At 42.6% G+C, this 22,354-nt stretch overlaps 1 protein-coding gene across 1 annotated transcript; it reads left to right on the top strand.

Annotated features, from left to right (window-relative positions):
• Nucleotides 1–4,349: 4,349 nt before the first annotated feature.
• Nucleotides 4,350–15,377, top strand: med1 (mediator complex subunit 1). Its single transcript, XM_073489677.1, has 16 exons — nt 4,350–4,509; nt 6,239–6,345; nt 6,847–6,925; nt 7,252–7,306; nt 7,728–7,860; nt 8,016–8,044; nt 8,185–8,256; nt 8,463–8,537; nt 8,938–9,101; nt 9,240–9,351; nt 9,541–9,665; nt 9,758–9,885; nt 10,040–10,241; nt 10,361–10,456; nt 10,562–10,667; nt 10,746–15,377. The coding sequence occupies exons 1-16, from the start codon at nt 4,389–4,391 to the stop codon at nt 14,644–14,646; spliced, it is 5,505 nt and encodes a 1,834-aa protein (XP_073345778.1). The 5' UTR covers nt 4,350–4,388; the 3' UTR covers nt 14,647–15,377.
• The last annotated feature ends 6,977 nt before the right edge of the window (nt 15,378–22,354 follow it).

Here is a 22,354-nt window from a genome sequence, read left to right as displayed (position 1 = left end):
AGAGTGTAGGAAGGGGAGAAAGAGACAGACTGAAAGAGAGGGCACGCTGATATGATCATGTGAATGGTATAGGAACAATTTAGCAAGATAAACATCTGAGGGGTGGTATTACTTGGAAATAACTCTAAAATGGTCATTAAAGAGCCAAAAGAAAATGCACTAATTTCTGCTTTTAGGGATGGCATGGATGCAAGCAAATGGTGATGATGGAACAGCAGGAGGGGGGAAGACGGTTTGCAAGGTTGACTGGAGGGATGAGAAGGAGAAAGGAGAGAGATGGAGTCAATCTGTTGGGGCTCATGTTCGCCGTCCCTCCTCGTGTCACCCATCCGTCAGATAAACTGTTAGCCTATTTCCAACCAGCCCACGTCACTTCCTCACCTCGGCATGTCACCCCGCTGCGCCTCTCCCTTGTTTTCTATTTGTTGTCTCCTTTTTCCAATTTCTCTCCTGTGCTCTTCCTTTCCCTTATTTTGTCTTTAAACGGGGAGTCGTGTGAACAGGCTATGCAAATGAGATGGTTATTACCCCACTGCTCATCAAGCCGCGCAGAGGAGACATTAATAGGCTGATGAATATGCATGTGAATTTGTTAATTAAGTTAATTATTCTGCTGAAAATGCATTCGTCTTCCAAGGACATCTTCCCCAGGATTTCAACCTGCTCCACTCATTAGTCATGCGATATTTCATACACAGAGTGAGAAAGAGAGAGGGAGGCAGACAGTGGGAGGGGGAATGAAGGGGAGAGGAGACAACGCTGTTTTTGGAAAGTGGGTGCCATGAACAGTTGGGTTTGTAAAAGTATGGGGTAAAAATAATGTATCTTAATGTCATCAGTGCTCACAATGGGATGCGCGGTAACTACCCATAATAGCAAACCACATCCTGGTTTCCAGATATGGCACATTATTCCCAAAGAGTCCTAGCTGGAGTTTATACTTTCAGAGTTTTCAGCATCTTTTTTCGTGCCTTCTTCTACCTCACTGGTTACTTCTCCCTAATTGCTTATTAAAACCCTCTTAAATGAACTTTTTGTGCCAACTTTCCAACACATTAATTAATTGTTGTAGCCAATTAAGTGCCGTTGTGCAAATGAGCCTCATCACAAATGGTCCTATAGGGCCGACCCCTCCTTTCTCTCTCCCTCTCCCTCTGTCTCCCGCTCTCCCCTCCCTCTACCACCCTCCCAGCTAGTCTTCCCAGCTGCCCTTGCACTTCAAGGCACTCGGTGCCAAAGAAGCAGAAACTGTGTCCTGATAATGCTTCACTGTTTTCTGGACCGTTTCCAGCCTCCGGGCTCACTGATCTCAAACTTGTATGATAGGTGCAAAGCAAACGGCTCGTGCTATTCCTTTTGTTTGGCACGTTCGTACAAGGCTCGGCTTAATGAAACTGCAACGAAGAACCATATAGCAAATTTGTTATTTGCATTGTGTTGGTTGATTTGTCTGGTAGCCACGCAGGCATGTATGCATCAAATAGGCTATCTTTATTCACAGCAGGTAAAATGTGAGTTCACCTAGAGAGACGGTGAAAAAGGAGGGTAGTCAACTTCAAAGCTCTCAATAAGGTTGCCAAGCTGTTCACACGTCTCCATCCCCTGTGTTAAAACTGGAAACATGCAGAGGAAATGTAGTACGTGTGTTTGTAGAGACGTTACACAGGCATCTCCTCCAACAACACAAGATTCTGACAATATAAAGAGAACAATCAGTTTGATGTATACTTGAGTATGTATGTATCTGTGCCCAGTATGGAGGTGCGTATACATTATCAACACTATCGTCCACATAGTGTTTATATCTCGGTGTGCGTATGCGCTAATCTTTTCTTTTTTATATTAGGGCTGGGCAATATATTCACAATATATCCTTATTGTGATATAAGACTATTTATCATCTTAGATTTTGGATATCATTATATTGTGATATGGCATAGGTGTTGTCTCTTCCCGGTTTTAAAGGCAGCATCACAGTAAAGTGATGTCATTTTCTGAACTTACCAGACTGTTTTACTTGTTCTAGTACTCGTCTTTACCCACTTAGGCATGATATCACCATTACTGATGATTATTGATGAGAAATCTCATTGTGTTGATATTTTGTGAGAGCATCAATAGTCATCCCATCCCTGGTCCCAGCATTTATAAAGTGCTTTTGACATGTCAAAATATCAAGATTTGTATTGTATATCTCGTTATAGCCAAACAAGATATAATTTCAAGGCTACATCGCCCAGCCCTAATATACGGAACCTAAACTGCTATGTTGCATATCTCGAGATCACAAGGTAAACATATTCATTTATCACATTATCTCGAGAAAACGACATTTGTTATTTCGTGATAACGACATAAAATATGATTGTTTTCTCTGAACATCTTCTGAGAAAATTAGACTGTTTTTTGTGGAAAACAACATTTGTTTATTCCGTGATAATGACATAAATATCTCTTGATCTCGAGGATTACATACAGTTTGACTTGTTATTACGGGAAAACTGAAGCAAAGAAAATAATGTTATTTCCTCTGTATTCCCGTAAAAACATTTTGTTTTCCGTTTTGTTGTGTTGTTGTTTTGCACAGAAGTACGATGACAATAAAGTATCTTGAATTGAATCTTGACTCTTAGGGCTTCCGTACTAATAATTAAAAATATGAATTCACAGTTTGTTTGTTTTTTTGCGAACTGAGCTCGGTATGTTTTGGTGTTAGCCATCCACTTCTTCTTTACATAAGATGAGGTTCACAGAATTCATACAGCATATATAGCACAACATTTAATAGACATATCGGTCTAATTTTGTTGAAAAATTTCCAAAGCCACAGACAAGAGAGCATGAGGAACGTCAAAAGAGTGGGCAAGATAGCCTTTGTGGTCAATGTGATAGCCTCTAACCCACCTTTTTTATGAGAAGTTGTTGAATTTTTTAGTCATTACTTGAACTAATGTTAACATTTATACATCAGGATGTTAACAACATGCAGTGACACCTCTTTCAGAATAGGGGCTGAACTTTCTTTTCTTTCCCTCATGTCTGGCTCCGTCCACTCTGCTGCCATTCGGACGTGGCACTGATACACCCACCAGGAGGATTAGGGAAGGTTTAGCAGCCGTGCCAGCCTCGCTCCCTGTGCCACCCCTTCCCTCGGCACAGAGGGGGGTCCCGCTTGGCATGGCAAGGTGAACTAGCCTCTGATTGATGGGCATGGTTTCAGCCCGCTACTGTGCTCCCCAAGGCCCGTGCCTCCCTTTCCTTTCTCCTACTGCTGTCTTGGCAGCGGTGCCCACCTCCTCTTCCATGCCAGGCAGCCAGCTAAAGCTCCTGGTGGGCACATCAATTACATAGCGGCACCTCCCCTCTTTTCTCATGTCTATCTGTGGGTCTGTCTACTGTCTCAGACGATGCCAATCTGCTCCCTCTCCATCTCCACTGCTGTCTATAGCTATCTCCTGTGTGTGTGTGTGTGTGTGTGTGTATGTATGTGTATGTGTGTGTGTGTGTGTGTTTTTTTCATGTTCACAAATATATCTTTGCATATGCACAAATGCACATGTATTCATGCACACACTCCTGCTCCCTCTCTTAGGCAGGTCACAATGGTTGGTGGGAAAATCCTCCCCAGAGAGCACTCATTGCCACAGGCTCAGCTGTACAATAGGCTCAGGTGTGTGTGCATGCGTGTGTGCGGTTGCCTGCGCAGCGCATGGCTGCGTTTGCTGTTTAAAAATGTCTTTATCTACTGCTTAATTATCTATTGCTTCATGCGACTGCTTTATAAATGAGAGTAGCCTAAAAAAAGGTAGGCCTACAAATTGCAGGAAAAGGAATCACCATGTTAAAACCGCATTATTCTGTCTCTGAAGTCGATTAACATGAATATTTCAATCTTCATTTGGATTTTGGCTATTAGTTTCTCTTGGCAAATCATGAATCATTTACTTACGGCGATCGGACGCCATCTGGAGTCTTCATCAGACATTGTCTTTTATTTGAAGCTGTCAAGTCAAGGGATTTGAGTTTCACATGAGAAGAAATGAAGGCACATGGCATGCTTCTCCTTAAATGATGCTAGCAAAATAATCAGAAATAAAGATGCTAACAAATCAAAAACATTTTGAATCCATTTTTTTTTAAATGAAAACGTCATTAGCGTCCGACTAAAATAGCTGCACAGCTGAATAACTCCACAAAAATATTCCTGTGGAGCTAAAGATGAAGTTAGCTGCACCTGAGCTCAACTAAAGTGTGAAGTGGAAACAAATGATGCACGAGAAAAGCGTGTCTCACTCACCTTGGTTACGGGTGTGGTACAGTACGGAAGCCCGGATGGCGAAGCACGGAAACCGAAGCGGGGAAACTGAAACGGCAACCACCGGGGGACAATGGCGGCGGGGCCTGGTGTTGCTATGCAGAGCGGTAGCCCTGCGAGAGAGCTGTCTCTCTCGGTTCAGCAAGCAGGGAATCAGACTCATGGAGATCGGCTTAAACCCGAAGAGGCAACAGGTAAGAGCAAGACCCGAGATTTAATTTTGTTTAGCGTACTGATTTTTTGTTGTTAAAATGATCTGGTTCACGACCGAGGCTAACGGCGGCTAACAGCTAACTGAGCCAACTAACTAGCGTTATGTACGTTAGCGTAAAATATTTATTTTTAAGTATATTAATGATATGTGAGGTGTTTATACGTAGACGTGTTTGGTTAAAATTATATTACACACACTCGTGAAACGCGAGTTGTTGGCACTGGGCTGGGTGTTGTGTTTGGGAAAGTAGCAGCTAGCTCCTAGCTAATAGTTAACGTGAGCAACTCGCTAACATCAACTTTGTTCTTGACCATTCAGAGCTCTCTTAAAAATAATTTACTGGCACCTTATAAATGTTCTGCTATTCTGACAGCAGTGTTGCACAAAAAAAGTCGTTGTCGGCTCGGATGCCCAGAGTTAACTAAGAAGTTGTAGCACTGTGTTGGCTCATAATGACAGATTATGATAACAATACATTAGCCTCCGTTTTGTTGACATCTTGTGTATTTTTGACACAGTGTGGTGTTGTATGTGGTGCTGATTTGCCAGTTTTTCGGGAAGTCGTGTTACTTGTTTTTTTGTTTGCAATCATGACAAATCTCATTGATGTCTCTAATAAGTTTTAGTTTTCAGGGATGCTAGTAAGATATTAATGTGAACTGGACTATCTGTGCGGACCTGGTGCATTTGATTTGGTACATTTCACTCAATACAAATGTGGAGTAAATTGTCATGATTTATTGTTTATCATGTCGACCCTAAATATACATCACTTAGGAAAAATGTGTAGTTTAGACTTACTTTAAATGACAAAGATCCTTGCTCTCAGTTTTACCTGATTAACTGAACTGTAAATTTGACCAAAATCTATTATCATGAACAAAAAATGATCTTATTAACTTTGTCATTAAGTTGTCAGTTTATAGCTTACACCTAGCTAAAACTAATGCAGTCTAAGACAATCTTGCATAAATACTGCTGTCATGAAGGATATAATGTTCAGTTTTTGTAGAAACTAGTTTTAGAGTGATCTGTTTTTTAGATACTTGTATGATCATTTATTGCTTGTTTTATGCAAACTGGTAACAGAGTGTATTTTGTCTACAGCTGAATGCATCAGCAAAGACAAAAGAAATTTCTTCATATAGAACATACATACATTACGAACCCATGTCGTAAGATTGTTGGTTATTTGTTTTACAGTTGTTTATATTCTCTCAATATTGGTCAGAATAGCTCCTGTGGATGATGAATGCTCACTCAGTTACAGTTGTGTTGGTATGGCGTAATTAGATCATCTATAGAGATGTCGTGAAGATATTGTAAACCTGTAAACGTCAAAAGCAATGATTAATCGCTTTCAAGACAGGGTGTTCAGGTTGTTCCATTTTGTTTTATATGTTTTAAAAGGCAAAGCACTGGTATCTGCATTTAGCCCTGCACACAGATCACCTCCCATATACAAAGCAACAATGTGTAAGTTTATGGAGAAAGATGGTTGATTGTTAAGTCTCATCTTTTGGTTGGGGACTTGTGTCTTTTGGCAACCCAAAGTGTCAGTATTTGACAACTGGGGACGAGACTCAACAATCACACATCTTTCTTCAGAAAGTTACATATTGTTGCTCTAAGAAGGACTGGCAGGGAAATCAGAATTAGTACATTAAGTGTGTATAACTTGTGTTTTCGTTGTTTCCATCTTTTTTCAGAGGCAGAGAAGCAGAATCGAATGGCGGCTCTGCTGGAGAGGCTCCACGCCAAACACAATGCTTCACGGCCATGGCAGGAGACCTGCAAGGTTGTGCGTCAGGCCATGGTGAGGAAGAGTCATCCTTTTCTGAGAGAAAACCATCTGTTTGAATTATAAAAAGAAGCACCTCTTAAAACCTGTCACAGGTTTCACTATTGTAGATTGCCTGAAGGTCTGTAACAGATGCTGTGGTCAGACCTGAACTGATGAGGCAAAATTTAACAGACAGCAAGCAGGGCAAGATAAAACACATAGCTTGCAAGAACAAGCTGTTAAAGGAAAGAAGTAGGTTTGCATTAGCTCAAGAACCCACAGGAGAGTCTCCCTACCAACCTATTCTTTACACATTTAAGGCAATTAATCACTTAATTGCACTAACAAGTTTTTACTCGGAGAACTTACCTGCTGTGCCGGTGAAACTATAGTAGTGACATTTAAATGTCTTACCCACCATGCTGATTAAGCCAATGAAAAGCAAACCGTAACACCAGATCTTGTTGATAAGGCACTTTTATCTTCTTCCAGCTATTATCTAATTTCTCTGTTGATCTTCACACTGTGTCCCAGGAGAAACGCGGTGTGATGAATGCGGCGGGTCACCAGCTCCTGCTCACCTGCTTGGAGACCCTACAGAGAGCGCTGAAAGGTGAGACTGTCAAATCAAAGGACAGAAACACAAGGGAGAGCAGAGCATTTTCCATCAGAATGTGTTACTTTCCATCGCAAGACAGGCGAAACTCAACTGTAATTACACTGAAATTAACTGCTGAACATTCAAGACAATTTTGATAAGAAGTGCCAGTGGTACTGACAAGTCTGCTATAGGGGATACTAATTATATAAAGGAATTTTCTTACAACCAATCATCTGTTGACTTTCCACTTAGATATTAAAGAAAATTTTATAGCATAGTCTTCTTATATGAAATGTTTTTATTAAAAATTTCCTGTTCTCCTCTGCCTTCTTTTTCAGTCTCATCTTTGCCCTCCATGACGGATCGTCTAGAATCCATTGCTCGGCAAAACATGTGAGTTCCTCCTCTTTTGATAATGTTGTATCACTCTCTCACCTGGTCTCTCCAAACTATGATTGGTTCCAAAGTTAATCCAAAATACAGGAACTTGAAGCTGATGGAGGATGAAAAGTGTTCAGGTTGATGATTTTAGGATTATTTATTATAATTCATCTAGAAATGAGAGAAAGACACACACCAGGGTCTGTACAAAGTCTTGAAAGGTTGGAAAATTTCTGGATTATAACAGGTTTTCAAGGTTAGGAATATACTTGTATTACAATATTATCCTTGTGTCTGTTGCTTTCTGGCATCAAGATTTGCAAGAATAAATAAATTATATTCAAAATGGTTGGTAAACATTTTTAAAATGACAAATTCATCTATGTTGTGTTCTTTTTTTCCCTCTTTTTTTTTTTTACCATGTTTTGAACAGGCTGGGCTCTCACCTCAGCCCATCAGGCACAGAGTGTTACATCACATCAGACATGTTTTATGTGGAGGTGCAGCTGGACACCAATGGCCAGCTAGTGGACGTCAAGGTGGCTCATCAGGGAGAAAATCCCACGGTTAGTTTACTGTCACTTCCATATGGCTCCTTAATTCAAATGGTTCTCTTCAAATGGCTTACTACCCTTACTATCTGTTATTAATTCCATTCATAGGTAAAAGCTTCCTCAGAAGTGTTTTTTTAATTTATCTTTTCTTTATTTGTTCGTCACAGAGTTGTCCTGAGCTGATTCAGCATCTAAGGTGAGAAGAAAAACACACACTTCACTTTAGACTCTCATATAATAACAACCTATATAGTGTAGGGGTCTTTTGTGTGTTTAGTTGAATAATGCAGGTGTCTGAAAGTGGTCTAAATCATGTCTCATCCTACTTCACATCAGCGAGAAGAACTTTGAAGAGTTTTCCAAACATCTGAAAGGACTGGTAGAACTGTACAAGCTCCCTGGGGACAAGTAAGTTGATCTGTGAATGACAAAACATTAATTTCCCTCAATTAAATAGTTGTTATAATAAAAAAGTAAATTTAGTTTTCATTCATAGTTTTGTGTAAGTATAGTTGACTGCTTCAAATGGGCAAAGGCAGTGAAGACACAAATGCCACATGACCCTATGATTGTTATTGTTGTCTTATTGTCTTATCTTTCTTCATGTGTTCCAGTAAGCTGAAAACCAAGATGTATATTGCCCTACAGTCTTTGGAGCTTGATCTCACCAAGATGATGCACATGTTTAGGTAAATTGACGTAATCTCTGTTTTTACTTTGTAGATTATACTTAGTAGTATCTACTAGTTTTTAGGGCTGTGATATTGATGAAGCTAACAGTAGAGTGGATTTTAGAAATAATGATCTCAAGATTCCATTAGTTTAGAGCTAGTGACAGAGGCCTCTCATCTCCTGGTTAGTAGTTTAACCAGCTGTATGAAAAAGATGTAACAGAAGCTGGTTTAACATTTTATTATTTAAGCTGCATTGTGATCAGTCAGTGTCATTCAGTCACCTATGTAATGAATTAGTGTACCTGGTAAAATATATTTTTTTTAACTTGTTGGATGAATTAATAATTGGGAGTAAAACCCAAAAGTATCCGTATCCGTAATGCAATGATTACTAATTGATGTGTGTGTTTTCTAGGTTAGCAACCAATGCTAATACAGTGGAGACTATTCTTCATGGCAGTGTGGGCTTGCTGACAGCCAGGAGTGGTGGCCATCTCGTTACTCTTCAGTGTTACGTGTCTCCTTATGACATATTTGAGGAGGGAACCGGCTCACAGCTCAACTTAACAGACAACAGTGGTAAGTGGACAAAGGAAGTGGCTGAATTCACAAATGTACATTAGCCACTAACCATATGATTTGCTGAAGGACTGTGACTAACCTTGTGTGACCTCTGTCACTCTTCTCCTTGTGTGGACACTTGGATAATCTTTACAGTTCCACGTTCTCTGGGTGTCAGTGTTTCTGTGACAATTGAGGGAACCTCCGCCGTCTACAAGCTTCCAATCGCTCCACTGATCACTGGATCCCATCCAGTGGACAACAAGGGGTAAGAAAGTGTGCCTCTCTTTATCAGGGAACTTGACACAAAAAAAACACAGTAAAATATATCAGCATGCAAAAGAAAAGACTTAAGCACTTTTTGGCATAATTAGGCAATCATCTGTGGTTTATTTTAGTGTTCCACTGCAGAGAAAGGAGAGAGATGGCTGATTAATTTATTTTTGGTCTATTTCAGGACGCCTTCCTTTTCCACTGTTACCAACTCCAACTGTGTGGACCTGCCAGCTTGTTTTTTCCTCAAGATGAACCGCCCCATGCCTTTCTCACTGTCCTTCATTCAGAGGCTGGGCAATGCTACTTGTGAGAACATTTCAAGTCTTAAATATGTACTGAAAGGATCGTGCTCGTTTGTTTGATAATCTGGGCTTCAACCTCTCTCCATTTTTTCACAGCGATCCCAGTGTTTGAGAGCTCGCCCAGCCTCTCACCTCTCTACCAGTTAATTGTCCAGAGCCAGCTCCAGGTCCTGGAGGAGGGCATCTCCACGCCGCCGCCCTCACACAACATGCACTTTTATTCTGTGAGCAGTAATTTCTTGTCATTCAGCAAATACATCAATGACTTCAGATTGTGCTTTGATGTTAATGAAAGACAGCTGCATTAATGGTCTGGAAAGGGGAAATCATTGACTTCACTGTTTGTGAAAGAAAACCAATGCCTTTATGCTTTCACAGGTATTGCCAGATCAGGCACACTGTTACTTCCTTAATGGTGATGCCCCAGTGCAAGATGGTCATTCTCTTCAAGGAGCACTGGTTTCAAAGATCCCCTTCCGCCACCCAGCACAAGTGCCACTCTTGTTGGATATCATCCGGCACCAGGCAGCCTATAACAACTTGATTGGGAGCTGTGTGAGACGAACCTCTATCAAAGAAGGCAATTATCTGGCATCTGACTTGCTGTGTTTGGTCAATCAATGATATGCACTCTTTTTTTGTGTCTGATGTATTAAATTACATTTGACAAGTTTGGCATCTTTGCTCTTGTACCCTCAGACAGTGCAGGCCTGTTGCAGTTTGAAGTGTGTCCTCTTACTGACTCGAGTTTCAGCGTCTCTTTCCAGCATCCAGTCAATGAGTCATTAGTCTGTGGTGAGCGCTCACTTTTACAAAATCTCAGTAATCCAGCATGTGTTGATATTACTTCAGTTTTTTGCTTATCTGAGTCATATGTCCCATCTGATTTCCTTCCTGTAGTTGTCATGGAAGTGATTGACTCCAGACAAGTATCCTGCAAGCTATATAAAGGACTGTCAGATGCTCTGATCTGCACTGATGAATTCATAACCAAAGTGGTCCAGAGGTAAGATTACCAATTCCTTTTGAATGCATAAATGTGGACAGTATATTTTTTGTGCTGATTGTTTCCTCCTCCTCATAGATGCATGTCCATCCCTGTAACCATGCGGGCCATTCGGAGGAAAGCAGAGACCATCCAGGCAGACACTCCCGCCCTCTCACTAATCGCACAGACAGTGGAGATCATGGTGAAGAATAACCTGCCACCCTCTGGTAGTCCCTCCTACATGACAGGCATGGCAGGAGGCGATGGAACTAACCCTATGGGAATGCCTGGGCTCACAGGGGGCAACACACCTACTGGAGGAGGGCCGCCTGGGGGACCTAATTTTGCAGGTCCAATTACTTCTCTCTTTGGGATGTCCCGAACAGAGAGGCAATCCCAAGGAGGAGAGTGTCCAACTCAAGGAGGGGTGGCTGGACAGCAACAGCTGCAGCAACAACATCAGCAACAACAGCAGGCCGGTCAAGGCCACGCAGATGACTACAACAAAGTCACCCAGAATCCCATACTGACAAGTCTTTTACAGATAACTGGAAGTCCCAGCTCCCAGAATGCACCAGCACCCCACCAAACTCCACCCCCAACATCCTCCCCTGCCAGCAACACCAAGAATCACCCTATGTTGATGAACTTGTTGAAGGACAACCCCACACAAGATTTTGCCACACTGTATGGTTCTAGTCCATTAGAGAGGCAGAATTCTTCATCAGGCTCCCCACGGACAGACGGCATGGGTGGAACCTGTCCTGGAGGTAACACCAAAGGGAAGAAGAAGCGCCCGCGGGGGACAGAAAAGGGTGGCATGTTGCCCGGTACTGCAGCAGGTGGTGGAGGTGGTGTTTTAGGTATGAAATCGCAACAGGGATCTTCGATGCCACAGCACCACCAGCACCATCAAGTCACCCACGAGGATGACTTCCACCGTGAGCTCCTCTCAATGGATGTGGACGCATCTCAAAATTCTATCTTTGATGTTAACCTGACTGGTGATGGCCTAGACACACCTCATAGCATCACTCCAGCACCTAGCCAATGTGGAACACCACCCTCTGGCCCCAGCATGCCTTATTCACAGTCTCATGTCCAGTCTCAGCAACAGCAACCGCCAGGTGCTGTACCACCTCGTATGGTCCGTCTCTCTAGCTCTGATAGTATCGGACCTGATATCACAGAAATCTTGTCAGATTTGCCCGAGCAGACAGGCAAAGGCAGCCATGGGCAGCATCCCATGGGCAGTGGTGGGGATGATGGAGGCCCACTAGGTACCCCCATCCGTGACTCCTCCAGCTCAGGTCAGGGCAGCGCAGTGTTTGACTCAGCAGATATTTTCAATACCAACAGCAATGAGAATCCTTTTACTGATGCTGCTGACCTGATAGCTGAGGCAGCTGCAACTGCGGCCACTCCCACCAGCGATTCTTCTTCCACCAACTTCTTCCCTGATGCTGCTGACTTCAACCCTGACCTTCTGACCTCAGGTGGTGGCTTCTCCCAGAACTACTTTGATGACAGCTCTCCAAGTGCTGATGGAGACCTTGACCTGGTGAAGGGTTTTGGGGGAAGTAGCCAGCAGAATACCCCATCTGGAACACCTCAGAATCCCACTCCACATGGACAGAGCACCCCAGAGCCCTCACTGAAGGACCCTTTTGATATGGGGATAGTTTTTGGAGGCAACAGTGGTGGTGGTAAACCACTTATGGGGCAAGCTCCTGATCTGGGAGACACACATGGCGGAGGGTCCCAGAGCCCCCTCATAATGGGGCTCGGAGGAGCCTGCAGTGACTTTAAAAGTACAGAACCCAAAGTTAAACAGCAACAGGGACTTATGCGGCCAAAGGATGAGAATGGGGGTAGCGGAGGGAGCAGTTCTGGGACAGGGATGGGGAGCAGTTCAACAGAGGGTAAACAAGTCAAACGTAGCAGGACCCCATCCAGTGAGGGAAAGTCTAAAGAAAAGCCTCCCAAACGCAAAAAGCTAGACCCTGATGGGAAGTCCCCCTCTCACAGCTCAGGGGGACGACCGTACACACCTCCTAGTGGTGGTTCAGGCTCTGGAGGAAGCATAAGTGGAGGAGGCTCCAAGTCTCCTGGTAGTTCAGGACGCTCCCAAACCCCTCCCGGTGGTGCCACACCCCCAATTCCCAAAATCACTATTCAAATCGCAAAAGGAACTATAACTGGAGGGAAAACCTCTTCCCATAGTGGCTACACCTCAAGCAGCTCAGCCACAAGCAGCACAGGAGGAGCCGGGGGAACCAGCAGCAGCAAAAGCCATCATTCCCACTCCTCTTCCTCTGGGAAGATCAAGTCAAAGGAAGGCTCCACGACACAAGGCAACAGCTCCAAGCCAGGGAGTGCGGGAATAGGGGGTGGAGGTGGGCCATCCCAGTCTAAAGGTTCCTCCCAAGGAATGGGTGTTGGTAAACCAGGATCCTCCCCAATCACCAAACATGGGCTGTCAGGGCCTGGAGGTAGTGGGAGTGGAATAGGAAGTGGTAGTAAAGTAAAGACTCAGGGGGGCAAGCCTTCAGGGTCTCTTATGAATCCCAACATAAAACCTAATATCTCCCCTTCTCACTCCCGCTCCAGTAGCTCTGGTGACAAATTGTCCTCCCCTTTGAAAATGCAGCAGTCCCAGGTTCCAGGAACCCCTCCTTCATCCAAGGCGAAATCGCCAATGGGTTCAGGAGGTGGCAGCTCTGGAGGGTCCAAGTCTTCCTCTGGTGGAGGCATGGGCTCCCAGAAGCCAATGGGTGGGGGCTCCTCCTCTGGTTCCTCATCTTCTTCCTCATCTTCAAGCTCCTCCTCATCCTCTGGTTCCATGAACTTCTCAGGGGGCTCCCAGTCTCAGTATGGGAGTGGTGGAGGTGGAAGTGGAGGAGGAGGAGCAGGAGGAGGAAGTGGAGGTGGAGGCAGTGGTGGAGGGGGAGGAAGTGGAGGAAGTGGGGGCGGCGGAGGGGCTGGTCAGAACAATGCAAATAACCCCAATGCCAAAGGGAAGTCTCCCAGTCGGAACAAGAAACCCTCGCTTACAGCAGTCATAGACAAACTTAAGAGTGTAGGTGGAGGAGGAGTGGGTGAGGATGGATGTGAGGTTGGGCCTCCAGTAGGTGGAACTGGTTCGGGATCGGCTCCTGGTGGTGGTGGTGGTCCTGGAAATGTTCCCAGCGGTGGATCTTCAAACATGGGTCCTTCCAAGCATGCCTTGTCCTCCCAAAGCGGGGATTATAAACGTGAAAAGTCGGATAAAGAGGCAAAAGCTAAAGTGTCTGTTTCAGGGGGGAACAGTGGAGATAAAAAGCTGATGGACCCAAAAACAGGAGGGGTGAGTACGACCGGTCTGGCCAAAATTATCATTAGCAAACCTGATGGCGGCTCACCAAGCATCAAGGCCAAAGTGACCCTTCAGAAAGCTGGGGACGGATCTAGTGACTCTATGCGTCCCCAGATTTCTAGCCTCAAAGCTTCCCCCCTCTTCAGTGGCTCTACTCCCAAGCATGACCGCTCCTCCCCGAGCCACAGCCGCTCACCAGGATACACCCCACTCAACCATGACAGTGAGAGCGAGTCAGGCAGTAGCTCAGTGGCCGAGAAGTCCCACCAGAACAGCCCCAGCTCAGACGACGACCAGACCATTCGTCCTCTTCCCCCCCAGGACTACATGAGCTCCATTCCCCTCAGCTCAGGGGAGAAGCACAAGAAACACAAGAAGGAGAAGAAAAAGCAGAAAGAGAGGGAGCGGGAGAGGGACAGAGACCGCGATCGAGACAGGGATAAAGAGAAAAAGAAGTCATCTATGTCTATGGGGCCATCCTCGCATCCAATAAAAGCAGACAGCTGGTCGCGGTCACCCATCTCGGCTTCAGATTCATCTTTGTCCATGATGGGTTCAGAGCGTCAACAACGGCCCAGTCCAATATATATGAGGAATGAAGATGATGACCTCATGGACTCAGCCCTCACTGGCAACCTTTGATTATAATAAAAGAGCCTCTTTATTTTACTCCATTTTCATTTTCTCACACGTTTTTAACATATGCCTTTTTACATACAAATCAAACCTCTATTTATTTAACTCAAGCCACAAAATGGAACTGGATACAAGAATGTTGTCGCACCTTGTGCTCTTAAAGCTGTATTTTACTGTCATATTTTACTGTCTAAGTATCAGCATATGACATCTGGAAAAAGAGATGCCAGTTTTATACGAAAGTGGTTGCTTCACTGTCATCCAAATCCACCCCAGACTACAGACTTCCTCAAACTTCATGAAGGAAATGTCTTTATACAGTATATTTTCAGAGAAATGGACATTATTTTTTTCTTTATTGTCATTTCATTTTTCTTTTTGAATTTAATACATCTGCTGTTCATATGTCATTGTTGTTAAAACGGACAAGACTGGCACTATACTGTATGTTGTCAAAATAAGTATGAGATGTGTTTAAAAAAAACAAAGTATTGTAAAGCAAGAAGGGTACAGTGTTGAGTTGCCTTGTTTTCCAGATACAACTGGGGATTTTTAGATTTTGATACATTTTAAACTGTTGATGTGTAAATTAGTGTAGGTAAAAAAAAAAAAGTCTGCAAGTGATGATAATGATGATGATGATGATAATGATGATGATGAGAAGATGTGACATGCTGGTACATTTTTAACTGTAAAGGTTTTGGAAGCTTGAAATAAAGATTTCACTTCTAGGAGAACTTCACTTGTCACATTTCTGCTTTTGAGTGTCTGTCAAGCAAGATAAAAAGCACCAGTAGCATCCCTCATAGTGAGATCGATTTTCCACACTGATTAAAAGTAAATGTAATAATTTCTAAATAATACTTATTTATGATCATTTAACTTTAGCTAAATGTTGAAAGAATGGTTGGAGATGTCAAGTATACATATTAAGTTGATAGCTCAGCAACAAATCTACACTAGATGGCAGCAGTGAATCAGGCTGAGCATTCACGTGTGTGTGTGTGTGTGTGTGTGTGTGTGTGTGTGTGTGTGTGTGTGTGTGTGTGTGTGTGTGTGTGTGTGTGTGTGTGTGTGTGTGTGTGTGTGTGTGTGTGTGTAATGAGTTACACACTCCCAGAGGCAATGCATAGAGGTTAAATGAAATTTCACAGTTTTATTCACAGATATTAAAGAAGAAGATTTGTGAAATCATGACGCAACCAGAGGGACTGAAAAAGCCAACAGCCAAAGTTGCACATAACAAATCAGTTAGGATGGTCACCAGGAATGTCAGACTGTATGTCATATAAATGAAAAGGAGAAAAGAAGATACTGTTACAAATGTAGCTCAGCTGTCAAGGAGGTCTGGTCTCAACACAAACCTGACAACCTGAGAAAATAAGATCAATTGCATTTACTTTGATATGAAATCTTTTTTTATGTTTTTATATTTTTGTGTTTTCAAATCTTTAGATATGTTCAGGTAGTTTGTCAATTCAGGGAACTTGGGTCTACGGAAGCCCTGAGAGGCTAAAAAACAAATTGAGGAACTTTAAAAGATTATCCCAGCAAAACTGATTTTCAGGAAATTCTTAAGTCATAAACACTATAGACTAAATCATTTAGAAAATAGATCATCTGAATTTTATTTTTCCCTCTTTCTCAAGTACCATTTTGCATCTTAACACAATGGGTATTTGCTTTTGGCCCATGGTCCACCATTAAGTTTAATTAAAACATGATCAACAAAGCAGACTAGTCACAACTTGAGATGAACCAATGAGGATATGGTGGTTGTATTAAGTGACATGTAACCTAAAGAGACATAGATTTGTAATAATTGGTAATGTGACTTTTAAACTCCTTTTTATTAAATGATTCAAAGACTTATTGTTGTGTATGTACCTTGTAAAGGAATAGAAGCAAGACACACAATGCGCTTCTGAACCTTGTGACCCCTTTAAACAAAAACGTATATGTGACCCCTAATCACCGGCTGCAAATGTCTACTGGTTCTGAGAGATTTTTTGCACTTGCATTATGAGGATCATTTTCACTAATTCACAAGACAATGAGCAAATATTAGGACAATCTGGCAGAAGAAGCATAAATCCATGTAGCACAGGTACATATTTTCTGCTTTCTTGACTGGTAATGCTGTTCCTTTTCAAGGTATAGAAAATGCCAACACATCATTGTAGTAAATCAATAGAATATATTCCTGTATAGACAGAAAAAAAAGAATTATTTTAACCTTTGTCATGCTTTTTGTCCCAAGTGACACCATGTGCAACCAAAGGAGCCTCCAAGGCTGATCTTTTCTCCAGTGCTGCTGACCGGGCTGTTTTTCTTTCTCCCAGAAGCCCCATGCTGAAGTGCTTAGCTGACACAAATGTATGCCGTGTCTTTATATTTAAAACAATCTCTTATTATGGAGTCCATTGCTTTGAAGAAACTTGACACTCAGCTCAAATGGCACCAGTGCATCATCCACCGTGTGCACTTTAATGGGCAGCAGCTTGCTCAGGACGGCTGCTTAGCAGTTGGTTGGCTTCTCGTTCCTGTCAGTGTCCCAAAGAGCCCAGCTGAAGGGCCCTCAAGGGAGGTCATCTAACCCTTTGTGCTGTATATGTACCAGCCCGCCCTAAGGATGGATGCTGGAAAGTGTCATATTCAGCTAAATACCACACAACATCAGTGCAGGGGGTTGCTTGAATGTCATCACTGCCTTTGTGGTTTAATTTGTGTCCTTGTATAAAATACACCACATGTCTTCCTGCTATTGAGCTGCAGCACAACCTGCTCCTCAACTGCGTCAGCTTTTAAAAAACTTTACTTGATTTTTACTCATTGACAGGTACTCTACCTCCTTATTTTTTAGTATTATGAGAAATATTATTAATAATTGCTTGAACTAAATTTTTCCTTTTCCTTTTTGTTTTTGTTTATTTTATTTTCAAAACACAAAATGTTGAGAAAAACTGAAGAAATAACTCTCCCAGGATGCTTCAAACTGGGCTTGCATACGTGATAAAGTGACAAAATCAGGTTTTTTTTTTAATGTTTCTTTTTCAAACTCGTGCCAACACACACTATAGCATCGGGCTGTAAAAATGGGCGAATATTAGCATGTCCACCCAGGTGTCGTGTTTCCATCACTGCTGATCAGAGCTGGAGCCAGTAAATACTGCGGAGTCATTTAACCCAGGAATGAATGCTGATTGTATCCGTCCCCACTGAAGACAAAGCCAGATGTTAGTTTTTTGTCCAGTGTGTGAGGTGTATTAGGGTAAGAATAGAATTTGACAGGTTGCCAAAAAGGCATATCTCGGGATCCATTGGCAAATAAATTAAATGTGGATAAAGCACCACAGATCCCCTGCCAGAAATCTTGTAGTTTACTACACTGCCAAGAGGAATTTAGGAAAGTGCCCTCAATTCGTCCTCATCTGAAAAAAAGGGACGAGAGACGTTTATACATATTATGACCAGAATTTGACAGGTTGCCAAAAAGGCATATCTCGGGATCCATTGGCAAATAAATTAAATGTGGATAAAGCACCACAGATCCCCTGCCAGAAATCTTGTAGTTTACTACACTGCCAAGAGGAATTTAGGAAAGTGCCCTCAATTCGTCCTCATCTGAAAAAAAGGGACGAGAGACGTTTATACATATTATGACCACGGTCGCCTAAAACTGTTATCTCACTTTGGATGTGGGAGGGACAGTGCTGTGTATAAGGTCCTAACAACACCAATCGATAGATAGAGCATATAAAAATTCACTGTATTACATGTCTCACAGCTTGGGGACCCCACATTGTGTCATTTTGATTCAGTATAACAGTGATAAAACGATCTTAAAGGTGCACTGTGTAGTTTTGGGGCAGAAATCTTAATCAGAAGAGGAAGATGTTCATTGACTGATTTTTAATGTCTTAACAAACTTAATACACAAACTCTCTTTGTTTTCATGACAAGGACGACACAATTTCATACTGTTACTGTTGATATTTGGCGGACCCTACCGCCTTTCAGCTTCAAACAGTGCTCTTGGGACCTTATTTTCCTCTGAGAACCGCTTGTTTATTCAGTTATGGAAAATATAAATATTTCAGAGTTTGTATTATCACCTCATTAATATTGTAAATATTAAAATTCTGAGTTTGAATTTGTCCTCCAGAACTACATAGTGCCCCTTTAAGTATATGTTTCTTAAAGAGGGGGTGTCGAGGAACCCAAACAGAACACTGGGGTTAGTAAGAGAAGCCAATAGATACAGCTCACTTCACCCTCTGCAGTTTATCCTGCTAGTGGACACAAGCCAATTTTTACGACTGTGCATGAGTAGGATGCAGCAGCTCGCATTAAGATCTAAATTCCAAACTGAATCAATTATTCACATGAAGGTTTGAGTTTGTCAGCTTCATTCAGCCACACGAATAGACTGATGTCAGCAGAAAAGGCCTGGGTAGGGGGGGGGAGAAAAGTACGCAAGACAGAGAAAAGTACGCAAGACAGAGAGAAGTTTACTGTGATGATATATATGATTTGACTTTGGTACGTTTAAATGGAAGCTCATTTAGACACACCACAGTAGGAAAATAAAAGTTGTGAGGGCTGGATCCCATTTAGCTGCATACAGCCAGATACCACCACTACACACTTCGTTACAGTCAGTGAACTCTTTTCTGTCAGGCCCTTCCAACCAATTTGTCAACCTCCAGGAAGAGAAAAGGAAGCCTGAGACTGCAAGCTCCCCCCGTCGTCTCTCCCTCCTGCAGCTCCTTGACTCTGTTCCCTGTCAACCTTTTTTGAAACTGCTGAGCCACGCTTTTCTTCAGCTCGGCTAATTTCTCCATTGTCAACCCTGCCACTCAAACTTTCTGCCTGGCTTTACACTCAATCTTGCTGCTTGGAATATATCCACATCATCCCCCCCCCCCCCCCATCCTCTCATCCCGTGCGCAGCCTTTAATCGTTTCTCAAACACAAGCCTGAGGATGACTGACTGCAGGTCTCAGTGATGTTACTGAGCGCTCTCAGATCTGGTTGGCCTCATAAATACTGCTTTTTCTAAAAAAAATGTTCTCTATTTTTAAGTCTTGTTATTGATGGACGGACTTTGGAAGTCCTGACATTTCCAAATGTTATCACTGCACCCCAAATTTCTGGGCTGTCAACGTTTATTTTGCTGTTAATGCATTTTTTGCCATGCTAGCAGTGTGGCTCTGCGGTATGGAGGACTAAAACTGCCAAAATCAGAAAAGTCATGAGGGGGCCAAGCCGGATGTAAGCCAGCTCGACCGGTAGAAGTCTCCAGTGTGCACACTCTATGGGATCCACAGTGCGGACCATCCGGATAATTTCTTACCCAAGTTTCTTGCGCCACTGAGCAGCTTTCACAGCAATGAACTGGGCTTCACCTCCAATGCTGTATCCAGTTTTCAATATATTTCCATGAGTTTTACCCACGAGCTGGGATTTTGAAGTGGTGAAACAATGCAGCTGGAAATGTAGAGCGCGGTCCCTGCGGTGGGGTGTTTGTCTAAAGGTTCCTATTCTCCGGGAAAGTTCCTGCAGTGGAAATGCAGCTTTAGACTTGTTACGCCCTCTATATTACTCCTCTTTTGTAAATTTCATGTGCAGCTGATTCTCTTTAGTCCCGTTTTGTTGCACTCAAGGGTCCAATATCAGTTCTCATCCCAGCATTTATGGAGATAAATTTTCAACTCCACTGCCAATCCCCCATTTCTCCTCTCACATGTCCTTTTTTTCCTTTATCTTCTGCTATCTCAGCTATATCCCTGACTCTTCCTCTCTCTCTCCGTTGGCAGCTCAAGATTTGCCCCACAGGTTACTGTAGGCTATGTCCAAACTCTTTTTCCATCTTCATATGTTGAAGAGGTAAAGCTAGCAATAACAAGATGCTGCCATGCTCGTCTGATTCACTAAATAGTATGTTACAATCTCGCCACAAGTTACTGCAATGTACACATTTTTCACATTTCAGGCCTGTGAGGCACACATAAACTGCCATCTCCCCCTCAGCCCATAAGGAAAGGCTGCAGTTCATGAGCTGCTGATGAGCTGTATAGCATGGAAATAACCTCCCAGCTTATCCCGCCGATAAGCAAGCAGGAGGAGGCGGTCGTTTGCCAGTTAGTTAAGCTTTATAGCTGTGTGCAGCTATAAAGTTAGCTTTGGGAGGGAAAGGAGGGAGAGCGGGGAGAGAAGGGGGTGAAAGGGAGAGGAAGTAGGAAAAATGGCAAAGGGTGGAGAAGAGAGTGGAGATGTATTTTCAGCTCAAGAGTGCTTCATCCTAAACTAAGGATATTATTATAGCAAGAGAGCCACAGACACTCCTCAGCTATGGAGTCAGGCAGCAGCTTGCAGCATGAAGGCAGTGCAGTGGTGGACTTGGAGGGGGGGGGCCATGTTCGGAAACATGTAGGGTGCCCTTCCAGTGGACAAAACGGGGCAAAGTGGCCTGTCTTAACTATAAATAGGTCTATACCATCACTTTCTGCACACTAGTGTGTCCCCCCTTCACATACAAATAAATAAATAAAAAAACAAGAAGCAAAATCATATTTTTCCTTCATGACCTTGTACGCTTTGTGGCTTTGCAGATCTTTTTAAACTGCTGTGCTGTGGCAAGTTTCCCTAACTGTACCAGGCACGGGAGTAATGCTGAGGCAAACTGAAGTAAGTGGCTGTAAAACTGTACTGCTGGTGAAACATCAGCAAAACTTAAGGAAGCGAAGGCACAGCTAAGTTCATGGCCGTGGTGTGACAACATTTCAGTGTAGTTTCCCAGTGTAGGAAATAAAACAACGAGAGGTGTTTGAAATAAAATATGTAGCCCAAACATGTGATATGAACGGACAATTACATGCTTATTAGATGCAATTGTTATTGTACTGTTAATGTAAAATGTTGTAAATGTTTGTTTCTTCTCTGCAGGACCATGGACAGTTCCATGACACTCACTAACTCTAAGCTGCTTTAACAATATACAGACAAACCTTCCAGTTATACACATTCATCATCAAGTTTTGCTCGTCAAGTCAAGTTCTTTATTCAAGTCAGGTTCTTTGTTTGTCATATGCACAGAGATCACAATGATTGACAGCATTGACGTTCTTGTTCTGAGGCTTCCTCAAACAATGTCAAGACAAAATGTGTAAAAAGAAAATCACAAAAGTAAAATGAGAAGAGGAGAAATTCACACATAAAGAGATTAAAAAGAAGGAACAAAACAACAACTCCACCAACTTTACACTTGGGGGAGTACTACGGCATGTGTTAAAAAGTAGTATAAAAAAACGGCAGATATTTTCATAGAAAATGGTGATTTTGTCTTTAAAATATTCATGAAAAATAGAAATTCTACTAAAATCCAATTAAAACAGGCGTGTCTCATTCTACCAGTATAGTAAGACATTTTTGCATTGATTTTGAGTCAATGGGTCAAATGACATGGAAGCTATTGAAAAAAACGGCCGATGTTTTCATAAAAAAATGCAGATTTTTCATTAAAATCATCATGACAAAATAGAGGTTCCTCTAAAGTCCAATAAAAAGAGGTTTGTCTCATTCAACCAGTTTAGGAAAACATTTCTGCATTGAATTTGAGTCAATGGGTCAAAGCTATAAAGAAATGCAGATATTTCATAAAAAGTGTCTGGTATCAGGGCATGGGGGGCAGATCCTTCCAGTCCTGTGGGTT

The sequence above is a fragment of the Pagrus major genome, chromosome 20 (assembly GCF_040436345.1).
Source record: "Pagrus major chromosome 20, Pma_NU_1.0".
Classification (NCBI taxonomy): Eukaryota; Metazoa; Chordata; class Actinopteri; order Spariformes; family Sparidae; genus Pagrus; species Pagrus major.
This window is presented reverse-complemented; position numbering and strand designations above follow the sequence as displayed.